The sequence below is a fragment of the Panthera uncia genome (genome assembly GCF_023721935.1).
Source record: "Panthera uncia isolate 11264 chromosome C1 unlocalized genomic scaffold, Puncia_PCG_1.0 HiC_scaffold_4, whole genome shotgun sequence".
Classification (NCBI taxonomy): Eukaryota; Metazoa; Chordata; class Mammalia; order Carnivora; family Felidae; genus Panthera; species Panthera uncia.
In genome coordinates this window covers 74,620,386-74,635,703 of record NW_026057585.1, presented here as the reverse complement: position 1 = coordinate 74,635,703, position 15,318 = coordinate 74,620,386, and the positions used below count along the sequence as shown (strand labels likewise).

General features: G+C 48.4%; 1 protein-coding gene and 1 non-coding gene across 7 annotated transcripts; both read right to left on the bottom strand.

Annotated features, from left to right (window-relative positions):
- Window positions 1-282: 282 nt before the first annotated feature.
- On the bottom strand, window positions 283-15,312 carry PABPC4 (poly(A) binding protein cytoplasmic 4). 6 transcript variants are annotated; one of them, XM_049617420.1, is made up of 16 exons: window positions 14,526-15,312; window positions 11,587-11,780; window positions 10,712-10,827; window positions 9,321-9,460; window positions 8,878-8,972; window positions 8,073-8,210; window positions 7,374-7,469; window positions 5,124-5,396; window positions 4,694-4,781; window positions 4,431-4,550; window positions 3,840-3,926; window positions 3,618-3,745; window positions 2,159-2,252; window positions 1,912-2,042; window positions 1,589-1,691; window positions 283-591 (listed from the first exon to the last, which is right to left on the bottom strand). In XM_049617420.1, the coding sequence occupies exons 1-15, from the start codon at window positions 14,716-14,718 to the stop codon at window positions 1,602-1,604; spliced, it is 1,983 nt and encodes a 660-aa protein (XP_049473377.1). In that variant the 5' UTR covers window positions 14,719-15,312; the 3' UTR covers window positions 283-591; window positions 1,589-1,601. The 6 variants fall into 6 exon arrangements, with proteins under 6 accessions (XP_049473377.1, XP_049473378.1, XP_049473380.1 ...); XM_049617421.1 differs by having other exon boundaries at window positions 1,632-1,691; XM_049617423.1 differs by having other exon boundaries at window positions 4,479-4,550.
- LOC125913838 (small nucleolar RNA SNORA55) lies at window positions 6,978-7,112 on the bottom strand. Its single transcript, XR_007455129.1, has one exon. It is a non-coding gene; the product is annotated as a small nucleolar RNA SNORA55 (small nucleolar RNA).
- Window positions 15,313-15,318: the final 6 nt, after the last annotated feature.

Here is a 15,318-nt window from a genome sequence, read left to right as displayed (position 1 = left end):
GGGTTCTGCTGATCTCCCCATACAGCCTTCATTCATGTGCCAACCCCAACCTGTACCCAATTCTCCCGTGCCAGACTTCTGTTCCCTGTAAGTTAAATGGAGGTCCATTATAAAACTCCTCCCACAACAATGCAATGGGACAGTTCTGTATACCTGGCTAACTCAAAATAGTCTGTTTATAACCATCAGGAAAGGATGATAGGCTATACATACTAAAAGTTACTTCCAGTGATAACTGAATTTAACAGGGTAAAACTGGTCAGAGTGAAACAGGACAGGCAGTTTTATGGAGATTTTTTTCTTTATTGAGAAACTTAAGACTTGGGTACATCAAATAAAACCAATTTCTGGGGGAAAAAAATCAAAACCCACAATAGAAAAAAAAAAGTTAACACTGTCTGGGCCATAGCAGAACCCAGAGAATATATTCTTTTAATTGAAAAATTCTAGGTGCTTCATAATTGACCTTTTGATACAAAATGACCTATTAAATTTCCAATTTGTGGTTCTTGGTGTTGAGGTCCATAGGACACGCTAGAAATCTTCAAACCTTGAGCTGAATTCCAGGAGGGATTATTTGGCTTTTGAATCCTGAAAAGAAAAGCACCAACACAAATAAATACATAATCAGAAAAAGCGCAGAGATTCACTGAAATCTCTGGCTTTATAGAAGGTATTGTAGAAAGCGGTGCTTACTGACATGTGGGATGGACGATTGTGTTGGGACTGTCCTGTGCATTGCAGGATGTTTTAGCAGCATCCCTAGCCTCTACCCACTAGATGTAACACATCTCCAGGTATGACAACCAAAATAGGTCTCCATTGGCAAATGTCCTCTCAAAGAGGCACCCCTGACTGAGAGTCACCCACTTTGAGGCTATGTACTTACTATACAGCCCCACCCCACACCCTTCCTGGCCATCCTGTACCCAAAGTGATGGTTCACTTGCTTAAATCCCCAATGAAAAGTGTTCAGGCCTTTACCATATGCCCTTTTCCCTTGCCTCTGCCTATTTGGTTCGCTCCTTCCTCCACCAGGAGAGGCACCCACCAGTCCTTGTCAGAGGTCCTAGTTAAGCTTCACTCACTCTGCAGATGGGGGCCATGGCCTCCAGGTCCAGGAATCGACTAAAACCACACCCTGTAACTGTAGTCAGGTGTGTCTGCCTCTCCCACCTTACACAGGGCCTGTGTCCATTGTGTTCTCAGAGCTAAGCAGTGGCTTCACACGCAAGCTCACCTCACCAACCTTAAGCCAAACCAGGGAGATGTTCATAGAAATGAGGCTGTGGGATCAGATTATGACAACACCTTGTATATCCATCTAAACCAAAAAAGTCATTCTTGAAAAAGATCTAACCAGGTGCTCCTTATGAAGAAAACTGCCCTGTTTGCTCCTTATAATTTACAACCTGTTCTCTCTTTTCTCCAAATTAACTCCTTCAGATTATAGAAAATACTCAGGTGACAGCCTGCCCAAGTTATCAGGTTAAATAGCAGAAACATGGCTCTATATGCTGCCCCTAATCTTTTAGGATGATCTTCACAAGTCAAAACCATTGCAAAAAACAAAAACAGCCAAACATACGGTTTTTCCTTGTCTAAGAGGTAGCAGCAGCAACAGCGCCCACCTTCTGGGCAGCTTCTTTCTTGGCATGATGAGCCTGTAGAACCGCCACAGCTTCATCCACCTGTGAGGAATCTCCAGGTGGTCAGTGACATCTGAGGAGAGGCCCTCCACCCCTCCCTGGTGCCCAGATCCAGTAGTAGGGTCTCCTGGTGCTGCCTGCTCTTCCCAATACCCACCCCACAAGCAGCCTTCCGTCTCTCTGCTGAACCAGGATGCCAAGGCCACCCCTCGTCCTCCCAGGCGGAGCAAGTGAAAGCCGAAGGGTCTGGAAACCAGCTCACCTTGGAGCGGAGAGACTCAGGGGACTCCAGCATGTGCAGCAGCTCAGAGTTGTCAATCTCCAGCAGCATTCCTGTGATTTTTCCAGCCAGGTTTGAATGCATGGTTTGGATGAGTGGGAATAAACGTTCTCCTGGGGGAAGAATATTTAATTAAAAACCAGGTTGAATCCCAGTAAAGAATGGACACGGGTATCCAGGTTAGTACCAGGTTCTGGCTCCCTCTTCTGCCAACACATGGGTCACTCACCCAACATCTGCTTCTGTTCCTGGGGAGGTGCTGCAGCCAACATGGAGGCGGTCAAGGGCTCCTGCCCCTGCACATGGACCGCAGGCTGGGGTGCCTGGGAATCAGGAGAGGCAGAAGGTTAGCATCAAGGAAAGGACATTTGATGGTCATGAACCTGACCATTCGCTCTCAAAGCCTACTATGTGAAAGAGATAGAGGTGGATGTCCTTGCTGCCAAGGAACTAATCGCCGTCTTGGGGAGGAAGGGGTTACATGAGCAACAGAGGGGTACACAGCATAAACAAAAACCAACTACAATGAAAACAGCATGCAGGGCACCTGACGGTTAAGTGTCTGACTTAAGCTCAGGTCACAATCTCACAGTTCATGGGTTTGAGCCCCGTGTCAGGCTCTTTGCTGACAGTTCAGAGCCTGGAGCTTGTTTTGGATTCTGTGTCTCCCTCTCTCTCTGTCCCTCCCCCGCTTGTGCTCTCTCTCCCAAAAGTAAACAAAACAAAAAAAAGGAAACAGCATGCTATTAGAAGAGAAAGGAAATAAGAAAATAAACCTACAAGGCTCAACAATTATCAAGTGATTCCATTTATAATTATATCCCACATCACTTTATTATACCAAATGTTTTTAATGTTTACTTATTTTTTTGGAGGGGGGGGAAGGAAGGGAGGGCACGTGTGAGTGATCAGGAAAGGGGCAGAGAGAGGGGATCCAAAGCAGGCTCTGTGCTGACAGCAGAGAGCCTGATGTGGAGCTTAAACCCACGAACCGTGAGATTGTGACGTGAGCCGAAGTCGGACACTTAACCGACTGAGCCACCCAGGAACCCCATATCAAATGTTTTTATTCTATTAAATGCTTAAGGACTACCAACATACACTGTCAACGCCAGTCACAACTCTAAAAGTAGGACCCTGTAGGCAAAAGCTACATAAGCAAAGTTCTGAGGCATCTCCAATTTAGAGCATGAAGTAGGAGCAGGCAGCTCAGGGGTCACAAGGCTAAGTGTTAAGTGTGGCTCCTCTAAGCAAATTACTACTGAGTTCTGGGTCTAATCCCCCAACCCCAACTTTACATCTCTGAAACTGAATGTCTCATCTGTAAAATGAAGTTCTTTACTGACTTAATGTACCAATGTTACAGAGAGGCTAAGCATCAACTCAGCCAGTGGAAATGAGAAGCTCAAAGAGCTAAGCAAGCACACATGTTGTAAAAAGGAAGGCAGAAGCACCAGCTGTTTCTGAGGCTGGGGCATTTCTAAGTAAATTATTATGGGGGGGAAGGCTTTCCAGCCCCTTTCCCTCACAGTAAAGAAAGCCCCTAAAAGGCAGCGTCATCATAGAAAACACAACACCCTGACACAGAGCAGGCATTAATGGCTGTTGAAGGAATCAAAGCAAAGACATCTTTTCAATCAAATGCAAACAGGGCAGATCCTTTCAGCATTCCGTTTGGTAGACCTCACCTGCAGAGGCTGGATGGCAGGGTGAGGGCTGCGGACACTGGAAGCGTATTTATAAGGTGCGACAGCCCGAGGAGCAGCAGCAGCAACAGCAGCACGAGGTGCTAAGGTCTGCACAGCTGTGGGAAGACCTTAGGAAAAGAATAAGTAAAATTAAAGCCAATCAGTCTGGGCAAAGACCCGTCAAATCCCATCTTTCCCCATTCTGTGTGCATCCAATACCACCTCCAGACTGGCAGCTGTCAGTCAGCCCTTGCTGGGCGGCACCAGCCCCACCAAAGTCCATAGCCAAGCGGTCCGGGCACTCAGACCCTACAACAGACCAGCAAATGCACATCAGTGTCGGCAGCAGAGGTCCAACTGGCCACGTCCCACGGAAGGAGCAATTCCAAAGCATGTTCACACAACACATCACACGTAGAGCCACTACTGCTACTTTCGAGGAACAGCCAACAGATAACATACAACTCTTCCCGCCTCTTGGAACACAGGACACATTCTGTAAACAACAGTTTCCTTCAATCTCCCAACCCCACCCAAAAGAATAGGCTGCCTCTGTAGTCATCCAGCTAACAAGCATCTATAATTAACCTTTTTCGCATGAGTCACCAATGAGCAAAAAAAATCTTAAGTCACCGACATAGCCCTAGAACTCCCATGGTTTCTCTGCTCTTTAAGTACCAACCAGAGCACACAGCTAAGATTACAGAACCAGAACTGGAACATGAGCCCAATGAAGTGACCAACTCTGGGCAGAAGCTAGTCAACCTGACTCCCTCCTCCCCAGGCCACGCTTCTCAAGGCCAGTTTGCTCACCGACTCTCTGAGCAGTAGTAGGGAGGCCACGAGAGGCCGGAGCATTACCAGTTGGAGCCAGATGGCGAAGAGCTGGACGAGGCCCAGACTGGCGTATAGCACTTGGCATTCCTTGGAAGCCTGGTGAAGACAAAAACTGTGCATCACCAATCAAGCATATGGACCACAACCTAGGCTGTGCCTCAGAGGGGGCAAGGAGGAGAGGCGGGGAGACCAGAATAGGTTTATCCTGGGTGACCAAGTCACCGTTCCCCACCACCTACCTTGAGGTCTCCCACCTTGCTGCCAGCGTGGATTAGGCCTCATCTGTGCTAACTGGTTAGGTGTGTAATACGGAGGTCTTCCCTGAGCCTGCAAGAAAGAGCATCCGAGCCCTTTTATTTGAAGGGCCTGAATCCACATGAAAGATCTCATCCTACTGCCAGGCCCAAGGCTAATTAAGCAGAAACTCTACTCAAAGGTGGGGGTGGGGGCGGCAGCCACAAGGCCAGTTAATGGGGATTCTCTTCTTTTAACTCTGTGGGGGGCAGGGAAGGAAGAGGGAGGGAGAAGAGAAATATCTTCATTTTCATGGGTCCTAACTCCAACAGTCTGAACTCCAATATCCAAAACCCCTCTCCCCCACCACCACAGGCTGCCGGAGCAGTTGTCAGGGGGCAGGTTCCAAAGATCCATGAACACAAGCAGACCCACCTGTGGAACTGCTGGCACAAAGTAGCCACCAGCTGCAGGCTGGAACTGATTTAAGATGGCATTGGCAGGAAGTGCTCTCATTCCAGCCACCCGCTGCATATACTGGTTGGTCAGGTGAGCCTTTCTCTCTTCCTTTCTCTGGGCCAGGGCGACGTACAGCGGCTTGGAGCCCACGATGCGTCCATTCATCTCAGTGACCGCTTTGGTCGCCTCTTCAGGAGATGAGAAGCAGACAAAGCCAAACCCTTTGCTTCTCCCATCCTCCAACATTACCTACAAAGGGACCAGCTACTTAAGGAAAAAGTGTTCTATGTTGGGGGACAGCTATTAAGAGTCAAAAACCCTGGGTCCTGCCGCAAGAGTCCCCAAGTGTAGGATAAGGGTTCTCAGCCTTGTGCCAGGATGTCCCACAGGCCAATTAAGTCACAACCTCTAAGGACAGGACCTAGGCATTTTCACTTTGTTAGATCTCCGGGTGATCCTAAAGTTTCCAAACACTATGACATAGCTAATGGTTAAACCAGGAACTCAAAAGATGTTTCCTGATACCTGAAGCATAGCTACCTTTGGCTACCCACTAGAAATCTGGGCAGTGTCAAGCTATTTACTTGCAGAACTCATCTGCTCAAGACCTTGGTGCACAAAACCTTAATCATTGCTTATCAAGGTTAGGATATGGTTTTGAATTACCACATGCGGGCAGGAATTACAAAACCAATGACCACCACCATTAATCCAACAGCAGAAAGATGGCCAGCTGGGAGAGACAGCTGGGATTCTCGTCCCAACTCTAATCTCTAAGCTGCGTGACCTTAACATTTACTTGCCCTCTGTGAGCCTCAATGTCCAGGATGACCTCTAAGGCAAACTACCACAAAACCACATGTCTACTGGTTCTCTTCCCACATACAGCTAGTCATTCATGGATAGCTCTTTATCCTCACCTGAGAAGGTGACTTATTGCTTTCCCTGGTCTACATCCTCAGAAATAACCGGTAGCAACAGGACGAGGTATGCTTGGCACCATTTTGTGTCTTAGCTCGCTGCCTGGACAGCCTCCTGAGGTGGAGGACATGAGAGTAAGGATGTATATCAACCCAACATCTTTCTACCAATGAGATGGGCCAACACGGTGTATGAAAACATGACACCTTGATCTTGAAAATAGGGGCTGTGAAACTTGAAAGACCTGGTTCTTTTGTTCTTTTCCTGCCAACTTAAGCACTGTGCTGATAAGCAAGGAGAGACCATCATTCTTCACACTGATGGAAGGCCAGTGAAGGAAGTGATAAGAGGGAAGGGCCAAGGAAACAAGGAACCCGACAGGGTGGCCTCTGGTCAACTCTGCTACAACTGATAATGTTCCTTTGACAATGCTCCCAGGTTGTGCACGACTTAAACTAAGGGCCAAGACAGGGTCACACCAAAGTCTTTTTACCAGACCACTTGGCCTCTTTCTCATCCCTGAAAAGACTCTGACACCTGCTGGACCTCTGCTGAGCAGGAACAGCGTGTGCCTCAAGGCTATAACCCAAAACTTTCACACGGCATCCACTCCCATCACACCCCCCCCCCCCCCCCCCGACCAAGGACGTGCGGCACACCATCCTCTAACCAGTGTACTCCTGCTCAAGGACTCCAATTCCTTATCTCCACAAGGGGGTTCATACGCACTCACCCTGCTGTATCAGTTGATAGGACTATCAAAGAACACCAAGCAGACGACACACATGGCAAAATGTGGAAGAGTCATCTTTCCACTCCTCTTTGTGTGCCTTTAGCCTTTATAAGGCCAGGACAGAAGTTCCTAACCCCAGCTCCCAAGTCCTCAAAACACCTTCATTCAAGGACAAAGTGTGTGGCAGAGTTGTAGAGACAGGCCCCAAGACAAATGGAAAACAACCCGTCTGGATTTCCTCTGCTCATACTGTTGCACCATCTGTCCCCACACCAGCACAAAGCAGCAAAGAATGGGAAAGATTCAGGTGCTTGAGGGGGGTTGGCAGGAGGGACTGCTCAGATTCACCTCCATACCTCAGTGCCTGGGAGAGATGGTGCCATTTAACCTAATGAAATTCCATTCTCCAGAGCACATACTCAGATGCGTAATATTGGAGGCCAGGAGGAATTATGCTAGATGAATGTGATAGCTATTTTCAGCAACGAACACAATTTAGATTCCACTCCTTCAATGAAATAAAAAAAAATTACAATTTCTACTTTCGATCTCCAAACCACAGTATAAAATACCTTAGCGCTGGTGATTGATCCAAAAGGAGAAAACTCTTTTCTTAACTTCTCATCATCAATGGTGTCATCCAAGTTCTTAATGTAGAGATTCACTCCCTGAAGCAGAGGGGCCACAGTTAATGCGCATCTGTACCCTATAGATGCCCTGAGACACTGGTTCTCAAAATGTGGTCCCCAGACCAGCAGCAACCACCTCCTTGGACGCTTCTTAGAAAAGCAAATTCTCAGACCAGGACCCAATCTACTGAATCAGAAATTCTGGGGCTCAGAAAGCCATGCTTTCACAAGCCCTAAAGGGGACTCTGATGCAGGCTCAGGGTTGAGACTCCTGCCGTAGTTTCTGAAGGGACCCTCAATGAGGGTTTGGAATGCTCTGACCATTGTCCCCAGCAAGGCTCTTGCCACCATTCCAACAAAAGGCAATCATTTAAGTAAAAAGAACCCACATGACTAAGAACAATAGACTGAGGCTTCCGGGAGTGAGTCCCTAAATAATACATCAAACTCTTTTGCCCTTGTTCTAGAATCACTGCTGTATCTGGTAAGTATATCCTTCCAAACCTGGGGATCTTGGGAGAAAGGAGAGGAAGAGGCAGTTTCCCAGTTCCCAAAGAGAAAGGCTGATAAACAGAAAGGCGCTCTTGTCGGGACTGCACAGTAAACCCTCAGTGGGGAGGCTGTGCTGAGACCACCTCTCACCTGATACCGACTAATTCTCTCTTGCTTCAGCTGTTCAAATTTCCGCTTTAACTCGGCCTGCCGTTCCACTTTCTTCTGTGCACGGCCTACAAAAATGACTTTCCCACTGATTTCTTTTCCATTCATCTCTTCCACAGCCTAAAGAGGAAACACAGGTCTTAAAACCAAGACGTAGAGGCTGGGCCCTTACCCTGGAGGCCTCAAAGTCCCACCAAACATTTGGAGAGAAGGAAATCTTTCCTACAGGGTTAAAAACTAGTTTAATTCCATTTCTGAAGCCAGCTAAGCAAATCCAAACTTCCTCATGAGTAAAAGGGGGTTACTACTTAAATGGATTATTGGCCCATATGATACAGGAAAATAAATGGTAGTTTTATAAATACAAGCATGGCAGACATGAGCCAAGGCTGATAATCTGGCTGTAGCTAAGTCTCTCAGGTTCTCTTGTGGGCAGTGAGTGATGTATGTCAAGGGCCAACACCATACTTTATCTACAAAAATAGCTGCTGCCCTGTTATCAAGTCAGCAACTCCTGAGGGAAGACGGAGTCCCCTCACTATGAATGGAAGCAAACATCCATCCTACTCTTTCAACCTACAGGGCCGAACAGCTGAGGTGACAGGCTACATGCCCGGTGCTTTGGGAACAGGTAAATGATGTATTACCACGTGAAGTCCCTCAGGCCAGTAACTGCATCACTACGATACCCGGGCAATTCCAGTTCTACTCTATTTACCAGCCAGGCCTGACCACACTCAGGGGCCACTTCCTGAAAATTTCTCCCCGACCCTCGTGGTACTCTCACCTTATTGGCATCCTCGTGTTTTTCGTAACTCACAAAGCCAAAGCCTTTGGATTTCCCACTGGGATCTCTCATCACCTTGACACTTAGGGTCTTACCTATTACCAAAGGACAGAACTATTAGTAACACCGTCTCTACTGCAGCTCAAGGAGAGAAGGCTTCTGTAAGTGTCCAAATGAAGCCAATTCTTGCTGAACCCAGACAGGGTCCAGAAAGAGGCGCGGTGCCTGGTCTTCTAGTTCTGACCAAGCTACTGGAAAGGCCCTGGGGCTGGGACAAGGTAGGATAAAGCCAAGAGTCTATTCCTATCTACTCTGTGACCCTGTCACACAAGGTAGTTTACTTCTGGGCCTAGGTGCCTTGTCTCTTAAACAACTAAGATCCACACGTTTTAGGTCTGGTGAACTATGGAAGGGGGCACATGGGGCAAAGAAGCCCAACTTACCAAACTGACTAAACAGCTCTTTCAGGCTCTCATCATCCACCTCTTCCCCAAAGTTTTTGATATAAACATTGGTGAACTCCTTGGCTTTGGCTCCAAGCTCGGCTTCCCGCTCTTTTCGAGACTTGAATCTGCCCACAAACCTAAAAAGAAATCATAGAAAACAGTGACTACCCAGAAGAACAAATCAGGATTCCAGGGGCCCAAAGGAATACAGGTTAAAGACTGACAGGAGAGGTTAAAACACACAAGTCCCCATCCAACCACCAAGAGAGCAAGCTCAGAGATGCCCCAACTCCCCAGCAGAAAGAGAGAGGCAGGACTGTCCTGCAAGGATCAGTCCCAGGACTCCTGGCTCAGACCAGGGCTACTCCTACCACATCACACTGCCTTCATGAAGAAACCTGGTGACCATTATTAAAACGTTCATTTCTGTGCATCTATGTAAATGCATAGAAAAGGTCTGGAAGGATACAAACCAAACTGTTAACAGTGGTTAATCCTAGGGGTGAGATTGCTAGAGTGAACTATGAGGTAGCCTTTGCTTTTGCACTTGGCACAATCTGGTGTTTGCACTTAATGGGAAAATGTATCCACACACTGAAAATCTTTAGATCTCTTTCCAATGATACCTTTGGAAGACTTGACCATTGGCCACATACACATTATCAATGCAATCCATCCCCTAGTCTGTTCAACACAAAGGACAGAAATGATTTTTGCTTGTTATAGCCAAGACTTATTGTCCCTTCTCTCTCCCTGAATGGCTTAGCTTAAGACTCTCTTGTCCCCATTCTGCAATAACCATACCAAAGCAAGAAGGTCTACTATTAACAGCGTCTTCTGCAATCAGAGATTTTTTTCATTATAACCAAATTAAGCATTACTGTGGAGCCAGCCTTGTATGAGAAGGCCACTGAGTCATAAGTTAGCCACGTGGAGATCTGGGGACAATTTGGCATCAACTCCTAGCAAATGACCCCACGGACAGACCTGAATCACAGGAAGACCAAGGTCACATGGCTAGTACACAGCTCCTGGTCAGTCCAGGGCCCTCTCCACTCTGCCGCTGGCCAAGACCCCTGCTCAGAAAGGGCTCAGAGCTGCCTTCTAGCAAGCCCCAGTTGCCGATGCTCATAAAACCCACGGACGAATGATGCTTTTAAGGGAGAGGCGGCAGGCAGGCCATGGCTTGGGCAGGAAGCCCACCTTGGCGAGTCAAAAGGGCTGCCACGGCTCGGGCAGGGAGACTCACCAGCCCTGGAGTGGAGAGGTAGGAGCAGGCCACACTTGGGCCGAGAGAACCAGTAGCCGCCTTGTGTGTGCCAGTTAATACCGAGGTGGGGCCACGGCTGGCTCATGCGATGGCTGTTGCTCCGGACTGGGACACTCACACTTTGCGGTCATTGAGGAGCATGCCGTTCATCTTCTCGATGGCCTTGTCAGCAGCCTCTTGGGTCTCGAAGTGGACAAAGGCATAACCCTTAGAGCCGTTCTCATCACACACCACCTGTCAAAGACAAGGGGGGGTGGGGCCACTTTAGCACCACCGGCATCTCCAGGTATTTGACAACCACATGGCCTTCTCCTCAGAGTCTCCTGTGTCTGAGAGGCCGCTAGCCCATCCATTGTCAAAAGATAGGAGACTCCAGCAGATAAGGTTTTTCCTAATAGTGAGCACACTACAAGGCACCTAGTGATGTTCCATTTACAAATGGCAGCCACTATTGGGCTGCTTTCAGTCCAAATGTTTTATTTCATTAAAAAAACATTGAGATCTGGGTGCAAAACCACCGTGCCGCAGAAAAAGTGATCACTGGCCAAGCCCACAATACAATTTCAGTCTAGTAGGGAGTCAGATACCACCACCACACCAGTTGTACTAAATTCTCCACATAAACAGGTGCAAAGGGAAGGAAGGAAGAGGATGAATTTATACTTCTGAGATGACTAAGTATAGCTGCCTGGAGACCAGAGGCACTGCTCTACTTCTCCCCCCAGAAAAGATAAACTCTTCAATGCCCTCCAAAGGTAGAAAACAGAAAGGATATTTCAGGCAGAGGGAAGAATAAACAGAAAAACAAAAGCACCTGCTGGTTATACTGGATTGTGACACAAGATTATCTACAGGGAACTTTTAGCCTTTGGAGCCATTTCCAGCCAATTACCATATCCCATCGTCCAATTCCAAGGCTGCTCCCCATTTGGTATTTATCTTGTTTTCATGAGTCAATGATTATTCTACTGAAATCATTTAATCAATGCTTACCTTGCAAGACAGAATGTTTCCAAAAGCAGAAAAAGTATCATAAAGTGCCTTGTTATCTATAGATTTGTCCAGATTCTTGATGAAGACATTTCCCACACCAGATTTTCTCAAAGAGGGATCCCTCTGAGACCACATGATACGGATTGGCTTTCCCTTAATCACATCAAAGTTCATGGTATCCAAGGCCCGCTCAGCTGCAAGAGAGAAACATATTTCAGTCAAGGATATAAAGCATCACTCCGTGCAGACAACTGCCACCATCCCAGGAACAGAGGACTCCAAGACTTTTCAAGGTAATCACTGCGATAAAAGGCAACTCTATTAAAATTAAAAGGCATCAGATCCCTCCAGCCTGCATTGTCAGTGAGGGTAGACGTTCTGGCCAGTTGCTCCCACTTCCTGGCACAAGTCTCCAGCCCTCTGGACCTGCACCCTTGTTGTGTAAAAGGGGTAGGCGAGAGCATCTAAATGGCCTTTTGGCACCAATATCAAGTCATAATTCCAAACATTTGACCGAGCTCTATCAGTTATAAAGATTTGCTGCTGACCACCCATGGTGACACAGGTGGAACAGTTGTGATATTATCTATTTCATAAAATGAGCAAACTTATGTCCAGGATGGCTAAACCGTGCAGCTAACTAGTAAGAAACTAATACTAGATTTTCTGATTATTTTTCAGTTAGATATTGCATCAAATTACCAACGAGCTGTCATTTAGTCTACAATCTGTCTAGGAAACAAGTGACAGAACAAAACCTGGGAACAACTGACTGGGGAGATAGCGCTATCCGTTTCTTGTATCTTCAGCCCACTTTCTTGTATTTTCAATTTCTGAGAACAGAAACAGATTCGAAAGGCCTCAAAATGATAAATACCAATGGTCACACATGGAAATATTTTTATTATCAGGATGATAAAGATGAAACCGCATCTTTCTGCCTAAGCACACAGTGCAGTAGACTCTGCACCTAGTGGTTTCAGGGCCTTGTGAAGTCTTAATCTGAGTTCTGTGGAATTCCGGACTTCAAATGCCCTGGTGCTCAGCCAAGTTTTCCATCCACTGCTTTGGGATGCTTCCTTGGCTTCCCAACAAACCCATGTGTGTACCAAAAAGGACCAGAAGCTAAAACGTACCATCACCTGTCAGCAGGAACGCTTCTCTTATTGGCGACAAGTTCCCAGAGCTGGTGGCCACTTTTCCTGACTTACGCGATGAAACCCCCAGAATCTCCTCCATGAACAGACTGCAGGGGGGGTAGTTCTCCTGTCTCAAGGAACCACCTCACTTATAACAGGGACAAAATTCCCTAACCCTGCCTCTCCACAAGCTCAGCTGTCCAGTCAGCCAAGGGAGTATCTCCTTTTCACCCCTTTCCAACCACCCTTCCCACCTTCTCAGGTGGCCTCATTGACTATGGGAAGGAAAGAGGTCAGAGAAAGGGGAGACTGGGCAGCTCCAACTCAGGAAAAGTCCAGGCACAGAAGCAGTCACTTGTGATGGCTCTCTGCGATCCACAGCCCAGGACCCCAAACTGTGTCTGACTGATTAGCAGCAAAGAAGCCATTTCAACACAGCTCCTCAGTGTCTTTCCAGACAGTGCTGCAGAAGGCAAGTCGGCTTAGCCTAACAAATCTGGCTGCACTTATTTATAGCAGGGAGAGGTCCTGCAGAGGCATGTGTTGGCAGACACACTGACCAATGGCTTCTGCTACTATCTCTAAGTGACAGGACTTTTGTTCAGAAAGTGTCAAAAAGGCAGGCAACTGCCAATGTATCCACCACTCCCCCTAAAAAGGCCACACTTGGCCACCTTTGTGCCCTCCCTCTGGCCAGACACAACTCAGAGCACACAGAATTGATGGTATCAGTGCCTCTTGTCTCTCAACAAGTCCAACTCTCTGGTCTCAGCTGCAGCTCGGGCAAGTGACATTCTCTCTGTTTCATGGACAGTGAACAAAGTGTGGACAAAAATAGGGACCCAGAGATCCTTTGCCACAGAATGGCTTGTTTCCCCCAGTAACGGTGTCTACAGTTGTTCCCTTTTAATCTGAAGTCACGTGCAGCCCCTGATTAGGTTTCCTCTGGCCTCCCTCCGGCCACGCCTGCAGCATACCTCTTCACTGTTCCAAGCAAGGGCCCAGTCTGGGCTGGCGGGGCACTGCACTGGCAGTCCCAGCTGAGCCTCCCACCTCCTGCAGTCCCTTTGCCCTCTCTGGAGTCCCATTTTCTTCAAATGGGATGAAGGAAAAGGGTTTAGACAAGGGTAAGGCACTGTTCACAGGTGAGGCGATAATCCCCACCAGCCCAGTCAGTTTCCACAGTGTTTCCCCAGACTACCTGGCTACCCTTTCTCCACACTTCAGGGCCTTGTCCAGAGAGTAAAGGACCCATCCACCCTGGGAGCAAAGCCGGAGACCCGGGAGCTGGTGGCGCCAATACAAGTCCCTGCTCAAGTAAAACCAACAGAATTGTTCTCACTGCTTCCTACCTTCCCTGAAAGACCCCTTAACAGCACAAAATCAGACAGACTCAGTCCAGGGTCAAAGTAGGGGAGCTGGCAGCAGCTTTAGAACCTAAAATTCTGGCAGGAATTGTGTTTCAGATGTTCTGCCTTTTTGGCAGGCCTGTGAGGGGCAGGAGCCCATACTCACTGACCAGACAAGGTTCCCACTAAAGCAGGACCATGCACACAATGGAATGACAGTGACTTCCTCCAAATCCCGTTTTACGGTCTCCTTGGGTTCCAACCCCACCGCCACCACTGATTAGCCCAAGGTCACCCAGTTAGCAAGCAGTGGAAGCGAGATTGAAACTCTGGTCACCTGATGCCAGGATCCTCATTCTCAACCCCTGCATCCTGTGCTCCCCACCTCCATGGGGTAGACTCCTAGGGTCCCCTAGGATCTCACGAATTTGTGGATATAGCGTCTACTCACCGTCAGCCGGCTGCTGGAAGTTGACGTAGGCATAACCCAGGGAGCGGCGGGTGATCATATCGCGGCAGACCCGGATGGACAGCACAGGCCCCGCAGGACTGAACTTTTCGTACAGCATGGCCTCGGTGACGTCCGAGTGCAGGTCACCCACGTAGAGGGAGGCCATGGGGTAGCTGCTGGCCGCAGCGTTCATCTCCCCAGCCCCCACCACCCCAAGCCCCGCCAGGAGAACTTCTTATAGGGACCACACAGGACAAAAGGGGCTCTTCTCGGAGCCGTGGCCCGCGCCGCGGCTCACAGGTGGCAGACTGAAGCTAAGAGACGCCGGAGTAGCTCAGAGACACGGAGGACCGGAAGGAGGAGTTCAGGGACAGCTCGTTTGAGACTGCAAAACCGCAGACAAAAGGCTCTCAAAAACAATATGGCCCTCCCTGGGAGTTTGTAATTTGCAGCTGTCGTAGTCTGAAGCTCCAAATTTCAAAAAAGAAAAAAAAAATAATGTATTAAAACGGGGACTCCCCTCCAAATTATAAAAATTCTTCAAGAGGCGACCAAATGGTGCCCACGGGGGCCTCCAGGACACGCGTTTCTCTATAAATATAGGCCTCGGGCTCCCGGCGGTTTAAGATTACAGCAGCCAGGGGAAGAGGGAAACCAAATCTTGGTCGGTGCCGACTCGGCAAGCCCCGGGGGCCGGGCGCGCAGCCGCCTCCCACGCCGGGCCGGCGAAGGGCAGCGCGGACACGTGGTGCGCCCGGGGCCGGCGCGCTGGGGGCGAGGGCGGCGGGCGCGG

Bases quoted from the DNA above. Each gene is read 5' to 3' on its own strand.
- PABPC4 (XM_049617420.1), bottom strand. From the start codon at position 14,718: ATGAACGCTGCGGCCAGCAGCTACCCCATGGCCTCCCTCTACGTGGGT. The intron at 8,973-9,320 runs GTAAGTTGGGCT...CTTTGGTAATAG, and splicing joins AGAGCTGTTTAGTCAGTTTG to GTAAGACCCTAAGTGTCAAG. The intron at 4,551-4,693 runs GTAGGTGGTGGG...TGTCTTCACCAG, and splicing joins GCAAGGTGGGAGACCTCAAG to GCTTCCAAGGAATGCCAAGT.